This window comes from Apteryx rowi, unplaced genomic scaffold (genome assembly GCF_003343035.1).
Source record: "Apteryx rowi isolate R43461 unplaced genomic scaffold, aptRow1 scaffold_531, whole genome shotgun sequence".
Taxonomy (NCBI): Eukaryota; Metazoa; Chordata; class Aves; order Apterygiformes; family Apterygidae; genus Apteryx; species Apteryx rowi.
This window is the reverse complement of record NW_020450796.1, coordinates 579,616-596,061: the sequence shown is the minus strand read 5'-3', so window position 1 is coordinate 596,061 and position 16,446 is coordinate 579,616. Positions and strand designations below refer to the sequence as shown.

Below are 16,446 nucleotides of genomic sequence, written 5' to 3'. Positions count from 1 at the left end.
CTGGGACAGGAGTGTCCACCTCTGATGTGGTGCCTCTCTGCACTGGGGGCCCTAGCGTGGTCAGACTGGCCTGCCTCACCTCAGGGCAGGCCTAGCTTGAGGTGTGGTGGGATCCAACCTGTCTGGGGAGCACAATGCCGCCCCATATCTCTCTGGGGTCTCGTCTCCCTGGGGCTGGGTTGAGAGACAGCCCATGTGCCCTGTGCTACTGGGATCTGTTCCTTTGCCCAGCACTGAGCAGCTCAAATGAATATTGTAGGTCCTATAGAAACTCTGCCCAGTGTTTCTCCTGCAATGATGGGTGGGGAAGGGCTGGGTCTGGATTTCCTGCACTGACCTAATGGTCTTATCTCTCCCTGGCTCACAGGAGGCCTGGCAAACCCCGGCGTGGGAGTGGGGCCCCCAGCACTGGTGAGACGGGGGCAGACGATGCTGGTTTGTGCAGCTGCTCTGAGGGCAGCACAGACCCCATGAGTACTGGCAACGAGTTCCTGGATAAGTCCCTGGTGCTTCATCTCAACAACTGCAACTGCCTGCTGCTGGTGAGAGCAGGGGCCGGGGCACAGCAGTGGGGCATGTCCTGAGGCTGACAGGCACTGGGGTGGGCTGTGGGACCCCAGCAGAGCCTGGCAGACTGGGTAGCTCCAAAAACTCTCCTCGAGGCTGCTCTCACCACAGCCTGGAGGGCTATGCCAGTGCTGTGATCTGGGTGCCAGGCTCTGTCCCTAAAGTCAGTGGTTTGCCTGTGCCTTGCAGAAGCTGGGCACCTTTGGGCCCCTGCGGTGCCGGGAGATGTACGCCCTGGACAGGTTGCTGCGGGAGGCACAGGTGCTGGAGATCGTGTGCCAGCTAACAGAGGAACGATTGGGAGCAGCCGGCTCTGCTGCCGAAGGTAAAGGCACATGGCAGAGGGACCTGTCTATGCCACCCCCCCCCCCCCGGGGCTGCGTTGGGCCTGGCCCCCCTCTTATGGGCCTGGCTTGGCAGCAGGGGGCTGTGCCAGCAGGAAGGCAGGAGGTGCCTGCCAGCTGCTGGGGCTCAGAAGAGGCTTGACAGCGTATATCCCCACAGTGGTGCAGTTCTCAACACAGAAGGAGGGAGTGCTGCCCCTTTGGGACCTCTGTGTGGAGGTACCCAATGTCTACACCTGCCCTGTAGAGCGGTTCCTGCAGGTGCTGAGCACCCAGTACGCAGCGCTTATCAACGAGCGGCACCCTGGTCTGGCTGATGCAGGTGAGTAGGCACCTGAGGGTGCTCAGGAAGGGAATTGCCAGCACCTCTCATTGACCCCAGCTGGGGCATTGTGGGTGCTCCAGGAGCCCTGGAGAGACCAACAGGGTGTCCAGGGGTGCCATGCACACTGACTTGGGCCCTTCCCTACAGTGTGTGTGAAGCTGGTGGAGGATGTGCTGAATCGACGGCTGCCCCGGCGACCTGGCAGTGCCCAGAGTGAGCAGGTCACTGTCTTCCAGTACTGGAGCCACTTTGAGTCACTCGGTGCCCTGGTGCTGGACGCCTATGTGATGGAGCTGGCAGAGGAAGGTGGGTGCCCTCCCGCTCTTGTGAGGCCCTGGCATGGCAGTGCCCAGCCGTGAGCAGGGGCGCCAGGGGATCTTGCACCCATGCCATGGAAGAGCAACCTGTAACAACTCCACAGCCTGCCCTGGGGCATCATCCAGGGGCTCAGCCATCTTTGGAGTGGGTAATCAGGCCTGATCCATCCCTGGTGCACAGCACACTCCCATGCTGCTTTCCCAGGCTCCCTTGGGTCTGTGCTCTTTGCACCTCTCCTGGCATCTCGGCTTGGGTGCCCCTGCAGCCCCATGCTGGGTAGTGCCCCTGTGAATACCCTGCATGGGGGCTCCTTCTGCCCAGTGTGGTTGCAGGGTGCCCAGGGCTGAGCTCCCTGAACCTGAGCAGCCCTGGGAGGAGGCAGGGGCACATGGGCAATGCCACCAGGCTCTCGGCACTCCAGCTGAGCAGGCCATTCCCTGCAGTGCTGCTGGCGCAAAACCTGAACTCAGACGACCAGGACGTGGTGCTGCGGGCCCTGAAACGCATGCCTGAGGACCGCCTCAAGAAGGAGGGACTGAAGGCACTGAGCCTGCTCCTCGTGGAGGGCAACAGCAAGGTGGTGAGCGCTGTGTCGGCCCAACTCCGCAGCCTGGCTGAAAACCCCCGCTTCCGCCAACGGGTATGTTGCAGGCAGGCCTGGGATGAGGTGGGCTGGTGGTGCTGCCAAGGGGTGCTGCCTCCCACATTTGCCACAGCCGAGGGCACAGCACTGACACCCGCTCTCCCCCAGGCCCTCGTGTGTTACCTGGACCAGCTGGAGGATGAGGAGGTACAAACGCGTGTGGCAGGGTGTGCAGCACTGGGCTGTCTCAAGGTAAGAAAGCTACAGGGAGAAGCCCAGACACTTGTGCCAGTTCAGTCCCAGGACTGGCCTGGCTGCAGGGTGGACAAAGAGGAATTGGATGTGTCCAAGGGTTGCCTGGTGCTGCCTCAGTGGTTGCTGCACATGCCCCTGCTCCTGAGATAAGGGAGCTGGGGGGGCCCCAAATGCAATGGAGAACCAGGCAGGGGCAGGCCCAGAGGGGAACTGGGGAGGGAAGGGACAGAGTCAAGGGATTTTCCTGTCCGAGACTGGGCAGGAGGAGGAGGGAGAGCTCTACGGGGGCTTTGGGACACACCCATGCCAGCCTGGTATCTGCCATAGAGCTGCAGCAATCCATGCTGCCTTCTCTTCCGGGCTGTGTGCATGTTGCCAGGTCTCCCAGCCACATTTAGCCCTTTGCCCCCACTCCTGCAGGCCAAGGAGAGCATCGAGCAGCTGGTTTACCTGTGCCAAACTGACAAGGAGCCTGTGCGGGAGGCAGCCAAGCAGAGCCTGATGCTGTGTGGTGAGTGCCCTGCTGCATTGCTTTGCTCTCTCCCCACTCAGGGCTCCCAAGGGGCATCTCCCAGTGCCATGCGCTGGCACTGCCTGTGGGAGAAGGGTGTCCTGGGCTTGTCCCTGCCTAGCCCTATGTGCTCTGGCTCATGTCTTCCCTTGTGTTCAAGCTCTGCCCAGACAAGAGCAGATTGGTGGTGGGCATTGAAGGCTGGAAGTGCCCCCAGCCACAGAGTGCTAAGCGTGGTTGTTATTTATTATTTGCTAGATGGCACTGAGAGAACCATCTGAGTGGGTTACTAGGCCTCCGGGTCGTGACAGCTGCTGCACAGGTTGGGACATGTGAGCCATCCTCATCCCTGGTCCCTGCTCCTGTTGCTTTGCTCACGAGTGTCTCGTCTTAGAGCCTGTCAGCCATGTCATGTTTTGGAGTCTGTGTGTGTTGGCTGTTTGTAGAGCCCATCCCCATGGCACACCCGGCACATGTAGGCACCTTGTGTCCTGTTGTGCAGCAGATTGTCCATGTCACAACTTCCCGCTGGGGGATGGCCGCTGTGTGCAGATCTGTGTTGGGTGGGGTGTCAGGGCAGAGATCTCTGGGCCAGTTTGCAGCATGGACATCTGTGTCCCTGCATGTATGCAGGGGGTCTTGGGGAGCCTCTGGGATACTGGAGCGAGCACACACAGACATGCACGGCTGTTTGAGAAATGCCGCCCCTGCCTGCATCTGGTACAGCCCAAGCCTTGGCCCATTTGCCTTGCCTGGGCTCTCCGCAGGTGAGTGGGGTCAGCAACCAGTGCTCCTGAAGCTGAGCTGCGGGTGATCCCTGTCTTGCATGGGCGTGGTGCAGCAGGCAGCTGGAGAACAGGCTTTACAATGTCTGAATCGAATACAAGAGCCCTGGGGACTTCGTGAGCCTGATCCCAGCTGGGACCTTGTCCAAGGGTGTGCTGAGTGGGGCAAGAGCAGTTTCTGTGCTCTGTGGCCATGTCACCCAGGCTCAACTCCACCAGGCATTAGCCACATTCCCCCTTCCAGGCAAGGAAAGGTGGCTGGGGATGAGCAAGGGCCAGAGCTCCAGAATTTTGGTTCACTGACCGTGGCCTGTATTTGCAGGGGAGGACGGTAAATCGGCTCACCGGCGGCTGGAGGAGACCCTGGACAGCCTCCCGAGGATCTTTGCACCAGCCAGCATGGCCAGTACAGCTTTCTGAGACACCACACACACCTGCCTGCCATCCCTCAGGGCAGAGGCACCACTGGGCTGGCCTGGGCTTGCATGGACTGGGCCAAGCCAGCACCCAGAGGCTCCCACCCTCAGCAGCGTACTGCAGTATTACCCCTACCAGCAGCTTGCCGCAGCCGCTCACTGCCTTACAGAGCACCGCTTCCCCTGCCCCTAGACACTGGCCATTTGGGGTGCCCTGTAGGCACCCCAGGGCAGGGGGGCTTGCTGCACCTCTCACCCTTTGATTGCTATTTAAATTGCCAGGGAGCTTGCCCTACCTGCCCCATCGTTGGCTACAGCTGCTGGGACCGGAGCAAGGCAGAGATGTACTGGACTTCTCTGCCACTTCCCTTCCTGTTGCTCAAGGGCACATGCCCTTCCCTGGAAGGACCTGCACTTTGGAAACGATGCTGTTTCTTTCCAGGAGTTTCCTGGGCTGTGGGGACTGTCACCCTTTGCCACCTGGAGTCCCCAGGACTTAAATAAAATGATATATGAGATATTAATATATTCTGCTGGCATTTCTTCTTTCCAGCTCCATGTGCTCCTGTCCCTCCCCAGGCCTGGCTGTAGGGAGTGCAGTGAGATATGGCCCCAGCCTAGAGCCTTTCCCAGTCTCTTGGGAAGCACTGTGGAGGGCAGGGGCAGGAGGAGCAACAGAGGGATGGACAGACAGATGGACAGAAGCTGCCACCTTTTTTTTGGTTTTATTTTTTATTTACAAATTTTTGCAGAAAAACAAAAGCAAAAAATCCTTTTCTATAATGTCTCTATAAATCTATATATAATGTAATTACAGAGAATGACTAATTTTGATTTTAAACCAGAAATAAAAACAAACCTTTAATGAGCGATGGTGTCATTGTGTGGGTGTTTCTGGAGCTCCATTGCCTAGGGGCAGTGTAAGCTAGTGGTTAGCATGGCTGACTGGTGGGCTGGAGGGTTGTCATGGGATGCAACTGTGCTATCTAGCATGGCCTAGCTGCAGCTGGGTGCACTGAGCTGTGCTGGGGAGCTGGCAGTCCTCACCCACCCCTCAGCTGCCAGCCATTCCCATGCCACAGCTGGGCAACACAAAGGGCTGTCGGTGTACCGGAGATGTGTGCCATGGGGCTGCTAGGCCACGCAGGCAGCGGCCAGTCCTAGCCTGAGCCAGCTCTCAGAGCTGGCAGGCACCTTTTGCAGCCAGCTGTGCAAGGGAAGAGGAGACTGGGTTGCTCCCCTCCAGCATAAGGCACAGAGGTGATGTGTGGGGCCAAGCAGGAGTCTTGGTCTTCCTGGCACAGCACAGCCAGGGCAGAGGGGATTGCCCCAGCAGTGCACAGCACTGCCTGGGCCTGCAGTGTGCCTTTGCTGTCCTGCCCTCCAGGAATACTGACACTGTGATGATTTGAATGTCATTGCTAGTGTTGTCTTTTTCAATGTGCCTTGATTCAGCGTTCCACAGAGAAATGTTTGTGGACTGAGTGACAAAGTTAGACTCAACTGGGTGTGTCTCAGGTGTTTGGAAAGCCAGGGAACTCATGGTGGGAACTGCCCGTAGCCATGTGCGGCAAATGCAGCAGGGGAGCAGGTCCTCACCAGCTTGCTCCCACAGTGACTTTGGTTTCACCAAAAGGAGAGCAGGAAGCTTTTTAAGCAATGGAAGAAGTTTCCACCCTCTCTGAGCTTTGCAAGAGTTGCTAAGATGTTGCAAAAACTTATGCAAACCCTTGCCTGCTAGGCATGGGAAACCTCACTCAAGCTGGCATGAGTTGTGCATGCTGATGCTGTGCTGTGGGGCTGCTGCAAGACACAGCAGGGTCCCAGTGGAGCTGGTGCCCAACAAAGCGTACAGGGTTTGCCCTCAGAGAAGGGAGGTGATTGCTACCTGCATGATGGGCTGGGCAGGCAGGCTTAAGGCTGTCCCCAAGCCCTGGAAATCAGGATATTCCCCTGCAACACCACTGCTATTTCCAGGGCAGCCCTAGTTTCTACTCTGGTCCATGCCTGGGGTGGGAATGCACCATGGTGCCAGGCAGTAGTGGAGCCAGGACCAGAGCTTGCTGAGCTGAACTGGTTTTCAAAACATCCCCACAGGTATTTAGCACCTCTTGGGTTTCCTCTCAATGGCAAGAACAGTGGATCTGGCTGCAGTGGCACTGAGCTGCAAAGGATCATAGAATCATACAATAGTAAAAGTCGGAAGGGACCTTTGGAGATGGTTGTCCATTCCCCCTGCTCAAAGCAGGGTCAACTAGAGCAGGTTGCCCAAAACTGTGTCCAGTCGGGGTCTGAATATCTCCAAGGGTGGAGACTCCACAACCTCTCTAGGTGACCTGTTCCTGCCCTTCATGTGCTGCTTGTTCCAGGGTGAGCGCAGGCCTGAGGAACAAGGGACAGATCGCCAGTGCTGGGAAGCCTCCCTGCTGGCTCCAGGCAGGGGCCTGCCATGGCCCACACTGCCAAAAATGTGGTCCAGCAGTACCGGGGGATCAGGCTCTTGGGTTCTGCTCTCTGCTTTGCACGGTGAGGGGCTGCTAGCAGAGCTGCATGTCCCCTTGTTGGGGAGGAGGTTCTGCAGGAAGGATGACAGCGTGTCTTGGTGCATAGGATGTCCCAGACAGGACAACTCTTTAGTGCAAGATGTCGGGAAGTACCTTGTTGGCAGTGAGGGGCAGCACCCAGGCACTCTCCCGTGCTGGGAGCTGGGCTGGAGCACAGTGGATCTGTGGGCAGAGGTTGGGTAGCCTGGCAAACTGATGGCGCAAGACAGCTCTTGCCCACATCTTTGCCATGTCTATACTAGGTGCATGGCACAGAGCAGCATCAAGCAGACACGGTGCCACATTAGCCAAGCCTGGTGCCCATGACTGTCTGTGAGTTGCTTTCAGAGGAAGCACTTCTGGAAGTGGTTTTTATCTGTAGAGGGGACTGCAGAAACAGTATAACCAGAGGATGCTTTGTTGTGTCGCTGCTAGCTTAACCTTATTTCACCTGCTGAGGGGTGGGTTGGAGGGGCCCTAAGAGGAAAGTACAGTGATTCTCCCAAAGTATTGGGTACTGCACTGTCAGGCACTGTAGGCAGCAAGAGCATAGATATGGGTCCCAATTGGCACATACTGCAGTGGGAAAACTCTGGGGCAAGAGCACTCCAGAGGTGGAAAGTGGCCCAGACATCTTGTATTTTTGGTTCAGTTTCTTTTCCCTCAGAATAATCCCTGGAAATAAAAACAGCCCATCACTCCAGCAGTCAGAGCCACAAATTCAATCCATTCATCTAAGTGGGTGTTCTCCTTGCTCTGCCAAAACCTAGCCCCATCCCTGCAGCACAATACCAACTTCCAAGATAATCTATACCTTGGCTGCAGAGATCTGAGCAAGAAAGTAGCTTTCTGTCAAGGCAGGCAGGGCACTGCATGTCAGCATCCCCAGGACAAAATGACTCTGCTCCTGGAACTGCAAGGAATAATCTCCTTATTTATGTGGCTTTGGGAACATCTGGAAAAAAAAAAGAAAAAAGATTAATTTAGGAATCTATTGCCTGCCTTTGCTCCAAATGGGTCTATGCCAGCATCACCAAGGACCTCTGCCCCATGGACATTGCCAGGTCACCTGGAATTGCAGGATTGCCATTTAACTGGAATTAACATTATCTAAAAAAGTCTTGTCTTTTGAATGGGACTCACTTAAAACATTCACTGCAGTTTGCATCCTGCTTGTTTTTCTGAGGGCTGGGAAGGGGCAGGATGACTGTCACAAAAGCCAGCTATTTGAAGAGCCAGGGAACTGCACTCTGGGATTTGACATGTCCTCCAGCCCTTGCATAGGAACTACACCACTCTGCAGAGCGAGCTTCCTGGACACAGCACCACAGAGTGTGTTTTGCAGTGGCATGTTTGCTATTCCAAAGAAGACAGTATTCCAGCACCAAGTTTGTCAGCCAAATCTGTGTCAGCGCTTAAAGCACATCTCTCTCTTTTGGACGTGCTTGTGCTCAGCAGCACCAATGAGCGTTGCAGCTACTTGCTTTTCTTGTATGAGCCGCAGTCAGTGGGAGGGTGTCTGTGTCATGGTCACATTATCCATGGGCTCTGGCTTTAGAAAGACTTTCCTTTTCCCCATTTACTGCTGTTTTTCTTTGAGTTAAAGGGGTCCATGTGGATTCTGGGGAACTTTACAGTATTGGCTTTTACCTGCTGCTCTTGGGGTAGCATCCTGAGGAGCACCTGCTAGCAGGAAACAACTAACCAGCTAACGTACCCTCTCCTGCTCTGCATCTGGGCTGACGCAGTTGTCAAGGATATGGGTTCAGTGACACTCAGAACATCAGCTAGAATGACTCCAAGTGGACACTGCTACTTCGGAGTGTCCCAAGCTCTGATGGTCCTTCATGTCTAAGAAATGACTCAAATCTTGATGCCAAGTCATTTTTAGGTGGTTCCATTTTCCCAGATTCACACAGAATCACAGAACGGTTGAGGTTGGAAGGGACCTCTGGACATCAGCTAGTCCAACCTCCCTGCTCAAGCAGGGTCACCTACAGCACATTGCCCAGGACCCTGTCCAGACGGCTTTTGAATATCTCCAAGGATGGAGACTCCACAGCCTTCCTGGGCAACCTCTTCTAGTCTCTGTAACCATCACAGTAAAGAAGTTTTTCCTTATGTTCAGACAGAACTTCCTGTGTTTCAGTTTGTGCCCATTTGCCTCTCGTCCTCTCACTGGGCACCACTGAAAAGAGCCTGGCCCCATCCTCTTGACACCCTCCCTTCAGATATTTATACACACTGATGAGATCCCCCCTCAGTCTTCTCTTCTCCAGGCTGAAGAGGCCCAGCTCTCACAGCCTTCCCTCCTATGAAAGATGCTCCAGGCCCTTCCTCATCTTCGCAGCCCTCCGCTGGACTCGCTCCAGTAGCTCCAAGTCTCTCTTATAGTGGGAAGCCCAGAACTGGACACAGGACCCCAGATGTGGCCTCACCAGGGCCGAGCAGAGGGCAAGGATCACCTCCCTCAACCTGCTGGCAAGGCTCTTCCTAATGCAGCCCAGGATACCATTGGCCATCTTGGCCATGAGAGCACATTGCTGGCGCATGGTCAACCAGCTGTCCACCGGGACCCCCAGGTCCCTCTCTGCAGGGCTGCTCTCCAGCAGGTCAGCCCCCAGGCTGGTGCGTGGGGTTATTTCTCCCTGGGTGCATTCTCTCTGCACTCGCCTTTGTTGAACTTCATGAGGTTCCTCTCTGCCTCTCTCTCCAGCCTGTCGAGGTCCCTCCGAATGGCAGCACAGTCCTCTGGTGTATCAGCCCCTCCTCCCAGTTTGGTACCATCAGCAAACTTGCTGAGGGTGCACTCTGTCCCTTCATCCAGGTCATTGGTGAGGAAGTTGAACAAGACTGAACCAAGTGCTGACCCCTGGGGGACACCGCTAGCTACAGGCCTCCAACTAGACTCTGTGCCGCTGATCACAACCCTCTGAGCTCTCCAATTCTGCCACTTCTCAATCCACCTCACTGTCCACTCATCTAGCCCACACTCCCTGAGCTTGTCTATGAGGATGTTATGGGAGACAGTGTCAAAAGCCTTGCTGAAGTCAAGGCAGACAACATCCACTGCTCTCCCCTCATCTACACAGCCAGTCAATCCATCATAGAAGGCTTTCAGGTTGCTTAAGCACGATTTCCCCTTTGTGAAGCCATGCTGACTACTCATGATCACCTTCTTATCCTTCACAATGCTTGGAAATGGTAGTCAGGATTAGCTGCTCCATCACCTTTCCAGGGATGGAGGAGAAGCTGACTGGCCTGTAGTTCCCTCCTTCTTGCCCTTTTTGAAGACTGGAGTGACATTTGCTTTCTTCCAGTTCTCAGATACCTTTCCTGATCGCCATGACCTTTCAAAGATGATTGAGAGTGGCCTTGCAATGACATCAGCCAGCTCCCTCAGCACTCGTGGGTGTAACCCATCAGGGACCATGGACTTATGTATGTCCAGTTTGCTTAAGTGATCCCTAACGGAATCCTCCTCCACCAAGGGAAAGTCTTCCTTTCTCCAGACTTTAACCCTGGTCTCCAGGTCCTGGGATTCTTGAGGGCCAGTCTTACCAGTAAAGACTGAGGAAAAGAAGACATTCAGTATGCCTTCTCTGTATCCTTTGTCACCAGAGTCCCTGCACCATTCAGCAGCAGTCCCACATTTCCCCTAGTCTTCCTTTTGTTACTGATGTATTTATAGCAGCCCTTGTTTTCCTTGACATGTCTAGCCAGATTAAACTCCAGATGGGCCTTGGCAATCCTAGCCCCTTCCCTGCATACTCAGACAACATCCCTATATTCCTCCCATGTTACCTGTCCCTGCTTCCACCTTCAGTATACTTCATTCTTCTGTTTGAGTTTTGCCAGGAGCTCCTTTTTCATCCATGCAGGTCTCCTGCTCTCTTTGCTTGACTTCTTGTTCATTGGGATGGACCATTCTTGAGCTTGGAGGAGGAGATCCTTGAATATCAACCATCTTTCTTGGACCCCTCTTCCTTCTAGGGCCCCATCCCATGGGATTCTTCCAGGCAGGTTCCTGAAGAGGCCAAAGTCTACTCTTCTGAAGCTCAGGCTTGTGATCCTGCAATTTTGTCCTGCTCCCTCCTCACAGGATCCTGAACTACACCATCTTATGGTCACTGCAGCCAAGGTTGTCCCCAACCTTCACATCTCCAACCAGCCCTTCCTTGTTTGTAAGTACAAGGGCCAGTAGAGCACCTCTCCTCGTTGGCTCCTCTATCACATTTATCAGGAAGTTATCATCAATGCTCTACAGGAACCTCCTAGATTGCTTGTGCCTTGCTGTGTTGTCCCTCCAGTATGAACATGAAGCTACTTCCAGCTGTCTGTAGAAGGCCTCATCTAATTCTTCTTCCTGATCAGGTGGCCTGTAGCAAATCCCCACAACAGTGTTATCCATTTTGGGAATCTCCTGCTTGAGCAGCCTCAAATTTGAACCTGTTAGTGTATCCTAGGCTTGTATGAAACTATGTTTTCAAGACATTCATTACATACGTGGACTTCTGGGCAGTTAGAAAGAAATAATTCAAACAGTAAAGTAGTCTGTGTTTAGCCATGGTAGAGGAACAGCCTTGTCAAGACCAATGACTTGTTTTATGCGGGGCTGTCGAGTATGTATATCATGGGTCTGTTTCTCCAAGGACCATTCCTTGGGAGATGGCTGGGACCTCATCTCAGACAGAGACCAAAGTCTGCTCCAGGCACTCTCCAAAACTCAGTTTAATGCCAGCTCTCAAATCTGGCTATTTTCCTCCTTAGAACGGGTCAAAGAAAGGGTGAGCCCTGAGGTCTTGTACGGTTTGAGGGCCATTGAAGCAGAGTTACTAAGAGCAGGAAACAAGGGGAGTGAGCTCATCTGGGGGCCTCATCAAGGAGCTGGGATCTCCGCAGCTTAGTCCTTGCTGTTCTGCTCCAGGGCAAGGCGTGTTTGGGAAAGGCCACACTCAGACAACTTTTAAAGAAGCAACCTCTGCTCCTGGGTCACTAATCTGAACATGCTAGGAGGCTGATTTTCAGGGATACTGACTACCCTCAACTATGACTGAAGCTGGGGGCATTGCAAAGGTTTGAATGTTCTGCCTATCAGCTCAAAAGCACCTCTGAGTGAGGAATTCATGATTAATAGGTCAGTCGCGCCCCCAGCACATGCTGATAGATGGTTTGATACACTTCTGACTTAGAGAAATCCAGGAACAGGTGTCTGCAAGAACAACTTCAATTTCCTAAGCAGTGAGATAGATTCCTGATACAAAAGACAAGCAGTAGTTTGTCATAGGACAGCTACAAACAGAAGGTGGATGGGTCATTAAAATCCATTTATTCCTGGGCCTGTGTGAGTATTTAAAGGAACATAAAAAGTTATCTTAGCATGCAGATACAGTTCCTCTGTTTTGATTAGTGCCTGAACTAAGTTCTGAGCTTAAAGCAAGATTTACATCTATACATGAAAGATATGCCATTCTCCCCAAAATTACAGCATGAGAATTGATGGTTTGACATCTTTCAATAAATGTAAATGACTCTTTTAAGAAATTCACACTACAGGATCTCTTTTCCCCAGAAATGATATTAACAGAATAACAGATTCTTCAAACTTTTCATGCAATTAAGACCCATGGAGGTCATGGTTGTGGGCTACACCCTATCACTGCTTACAACTAACGGCCACTTTTTGACAGTGCATTGTAACTAAAATTTCCCTCCTTCAGCAGAGGTTGAAGAAAGGGAGCTGCATCCTAGTGATTCAACCAGTCACAGCTCATCCCCTCTGGCTCTTTGATATGCTACAGTTCCTCTGTTGTAATGAATTAATGGACTCAGTCTCATGTCCTAATCCTCAGAAGCGAACTTGGTCTCAGTTGTCAAGAGGAAAGGAGCATCAGTGCTCCTAATGCTCCCCATGGCACTGTCACCGATGCCCTGCTTTGCAAGGCCTGGGACATCTTGGGCAAGAAAAACCTTTAAAGCAGGGACACAGTAAGACTCAGGACCTAATCCTCTCTCACCGCCATCTCTCATCCTAAATACCTCTTCACAAAACAGCAGTCTGCCAGATCCTTCTCCTTTCCTGTATACCCCAGCTAAACAAGACATAAACATTATTCGGACTATGATTTAAGGACACAATTTACATATGCTAATGTATGCTACTTATGTCTGATATTTTTGTCACTTGCTAAGCAGGTTGAGGTAAAGCCTAGGCTGCTGAACAGCTTTAACTCTGCCCTGCAATGACATCTCAAGAGGTGAAAATCTGGGGCAAGATTTTAAAAATCAGTTTCAACTGCAACATCCTTATAATTCCTTAGTCCTAGGAGCATGGGTTTATGCTCAGGTTACTTTACATTTAATCTTCTTTCTGAATTCCCGGCCTTTGTTCCCTGCCTCCTGGGAAGGATAGGTGAGTAAAAGGAGGAAGAAATTTAACTTCCTGCCAATGCATCTTAATTTAAAATTATTAATATTTTTACTCATTACCCTAGCTTCATTTCACATGTTTTTATGGTAAGAGAATACAAAGAGGATGTAGCACAAGCTCATGGAAATTTCTCTTCCTCTCAGTTTGCCTGTCAATCAGCTACTGGGTCTTCAGCAATGCTACTGGAGATGAAAAAATATGTTAAACCCAGAAGATTCTGTAACACAGGAAGATGCAGAAAATGTCACACCACGAAGGACACAAGAGCCCATATGCTTTCTAAGAATGTGTCTTTGCTCACCACTCCCCCTTGTGAAAGTGATCTTCATTTATTCACAGAAACTTTATTTAGGTTTCATAGAACCACAGAATAGTTGAGGTTGGAAGGGTCTCTGGAGATCATCTGATCCAAACCCCCTGCTCAAGCAAGGGTCAACTAGAGCACGTTGCCCAGGACACTATCCAGTCAGGTTTTGAATATCTCCAAGGATAGAGACTCCACAACCTCGCTGGGCAACCTGTTCCAACATTCAACCACCCTCACAGTAAAGTGTTTTCTTATGTTCAAACAGAATTTCCTGTGTTTCAGTTTGTGCTCATTGCCTCTTGACCTGCCACTGGGCACCACTGAGAAGTGTCTGGACCTATCCTCTTTACACTCTCCCAGCTGTTTACACACATTGATAATAACCCCCGGAGCCTTCTCTTCTCCAGGCTAAACAGTCCCAGCTCTGTCAGCCTTTCCTCATATGAGAGATGCTCCAGGCCCTTCATCATCTTTGTGGCCCTTTGCTGGACTCACTCCAGTAAATCTATGTCTTTCTTGTACTGCAAGCACAGTATTGGACACAGTACTCCAGATGTGGCCTCACCAGGGCTGAGCAGAGGGCAAGGGTTACCTCCCTCGACCTGCTGGAAGGGCTCTTCCTAATGCAGCCCTGATGGCCTTCTGTTGTCACAAGGGCACATTGCTGGCTCATGGTCAACTTATTGTCCACCAGGACTCCCAGGTTCTTGTCTGCAGGGCTGCTCTCCAGCTGGTCAGCCCCCAGGCTGTACTGGTGCATGAGGTTATTCCTCCCCAGGTGCAGGACTTTGCATTTCCCTTGCTGAACTTCATGAGGTTCCTCTCTGCCTCTCTCTCTAGCCTGTGAGGTCCTTCTGAATGGCACCACAACCATCTCACCTATCAGCCACTCCTCCCAGTTTTGTGACATCTGCAACCTTGCCGAGGGTGCATTTGCTCCCATCATCCAAGTCATTAATGAAGATATTAAACAGTACTGGCCCCAGGATTGACTCCTAGTGACCCCTAGTGACTAGCCTCTAGCTGTACTTTGTGCCACAGATCACAATCCTCTGAGTCCAGCAGTTCAGCCAGTTTTCAGTCCACCTCAGTGACCACTTATCTAGCCTGCACTTCATCAGCTTGTCTGGGAGGACATTATGGGAGATGGTGTCAAAAGCCTTACTGAAGTCAAGGTAAACAACCTCAAGTGCTCTCCTCTCATTCACCAAGACAGCCATCTCATCATAGAAGGCAATCAGGTTGGCTGAGCACAAATTCCCCTTTGTATATCTATGCTGACTACTCTCAATCATCTTTCAGTCCTTCGTATGTCTGGAAACAGTATCCACGATTAGTTGCTTCATCACCTTCCGACAGACTGAGGTGAGGCTGACTGACCTGTAGTTCCCCAGATCCTCATTCTTGCCCTTGATGATAGGAGTGACATTTGCTCTCCTCCAGTCCTCAGGAATTTCTCACCATCACCATGACCCTTTAAAGATAATTAAGAGTAGCTTCACAATAGCATCAGCCAGCTCCCTCAGCACTCACAGGTGCATCCCATCAGGGTCTGTGGACATATGTCCACCTGTTTTCAGTGTTCCCTAACCTGATCCTCCTCCACCCGTTAAGTCTGAGGTAAAGAAGGCATTCAGTACTTCTGCCTTTTTGGTGTCCTTTGTCACCAGGGTCCCTGCCCCATTTTGTAGCAGGCCCACATTTTCCCTAGCCTTTCTTTTGCTGCTTATGTACTTATAGAAGCCTTTTTTGTTTCACTTTCCTGTTTCACTGCAGGGCTTTCACCACTACACTTCAGAACCACCTAAGATGTAAAAATTAAGAACCATCCCAATGCACAATCCACTGGCCACTTTCAGCAAGGAACAGTGCACCACGCCCACATATGTTATGTAGTATAAATTCATACATCTCACTACTAATGCTGTGGCTGCTTCAAAAGGGCAGGGCAGGACAAGTTGTAGACAGAGGTAGTTTTGTCTAAGTTTTGATGGGCAGGGATCAAACTTACCAATAAATTTTCTAGAAGATCCCTGTTGGGAGCTAACTGACACATTTACCATCTTCAGTTCCTCCAGTATTTAAGCTAATTTGAGCAATAAGTTATATTCCACTTGACTGCTAGTTTGGCAAGTCCAAGTTCCTTTGCAACCACCAGAAATACCATCTAATTCCCATAACTTGCCATTTATGAAGTTGTCCCATAACTTTCCTAGCGACACTAGTTTGAGACAGTATTAACTTCCCTCCCAGCGAATGAAAAGCTTTGGTCTTTCAGCTTGTTAAGTCTTCCACAGTGCAGACCAATGCAGTAATTTCAGTCTGGTCTTTTGCTATGGCCTCAAGTGCTCCTTTTTCAATCACTTGATGGTCTCAGGAACTCTAGCATGTTTCCTGATCTAATAGGCCTGGAAGTTTCAGTACAGATTAAAAGAGGCATGCAGAGCCACAGGTGGGCATGGTTGGGGTTTTGGGGTTGCAGGTAAGGGCAACACGCCCAAGATCCTGCGCAGCTGGGGTGCAGCGTGCTGAGCGTGCAGGCCGTGAGGGCCACCAGGCTGCAGGCAGCAAAGGGGAAGTGGGCCACAGCCTCCAGTCCCCACGGGGCTCCCACGGCGCCCACCAGCTCGGCCCGGGCAGGGCCACGCGGGCCCCCCGCAGCTCCACACAGCGAGGCCATGCCACCACACCGCCCAGCTGTCTGCCAGCCCGGACCGGCCGAGCACCACCGGGGGACGGCCTGAGGGGAGCGGCCGCGGCGAGCCCGGCTCCGGCACAGCCTCCCGCCACACCAGCTGACGTCACGCCTTCAGCGGCGCGTGACGCACGCACGCAAGCCGCAAGGCGTCTGTGCGTGCTCACGCGCGGCCGAGTGACGACGCGGCCACGGCCCCACGTTTAAAGTTGGCGCGCGATTCGCGCCCCCTTTTCCCCTCCCATCCGCCCTCCCAGCCTGCCCCGCGCGGCCGCTTCCCCGCGCGGCCGGCCCGCCTCCCCCTCCCACCCCTCCCTGCTTCGGCCGGCGGCCGCGGCAGCCGCGCTCGCGCAGGCGCACTCCGCCC

The 16,446-nt window shown here is 52.7% G+C and overlaps 1 protein-coding gene and 1 long non-coding RNA gene across 5 annotated transcripts in view; one reads left to right on the top strand and one right to left on the bottom strand.

Moving 5' to 3' along the window:
- Positions 1–4,973, top strand: part of RIPOR1 (RHO family interacting cell polarization regulator 1) — a 46,343-nt gene extending 41,370 nt beyond the window's left edge. For 2 of the 3 annotated variants that reach the window (XM_026080960.1, XM_026080961.1), the window contains 8 exons: positions 368–542; positions 757–892; positions 1,072–1,233; positions 1,384–1,542; positions 1,998–2,194; positions 2,306–2,389; positions 2,813–2,903; positions 4,011–4,973. In XM_026080960.1, coding sequence (XP_025936745.1) covers positions 368–542; positions 757–892; positions 1,072–1,233; positions 1,384–1,542; positions 1,998–2,194; positions 2,306–2,389; positions 2,813–2,903; positions 4,011–4,108 — 1,102 coding nt within the window. In that variant the 3' untranslated portion in view covers positions 4,109–4,973. Of the gene's footprint in view, positions 1–367; positions 543–756; positions 893–1,071; positions 1,234–1,383; positions 1,543–1,997; positions 2,195–2,305; positions 2,390–2,812; positions 2,904–3,161; positions 3,226–4,010 lie in introns of all 3 variants that reach the window. The other variant, XM_026080962.1, reaches the window with a different exon arrangement.
- A 2,381-nt stretch (positions 4,974–7,354) lies between these two features.
- LOC112973291 lies at positions 7,355–14,998 on the bottom strand. Of its 2 annotated transcripts, none has more exons than XR_003255927.1 (2): positions 14,765–14,998; positions 7,355–7,602 (listed from the first exon to the last, which is right to left on the bottom strand). It is a non-coding gene; the product is annotated as an uncharacterized LOC112973291 (long non-coding RNA). The 2 variants fall into 2 exon arrangements; XR_003255928.1 differs by lacking the exon at positions 14,765–14,998 and adding an exon at positions 10,452–10,486.
- Between the last annotated feature and the right edge of the window lie 1,448 nt (positions 14,999–16,446).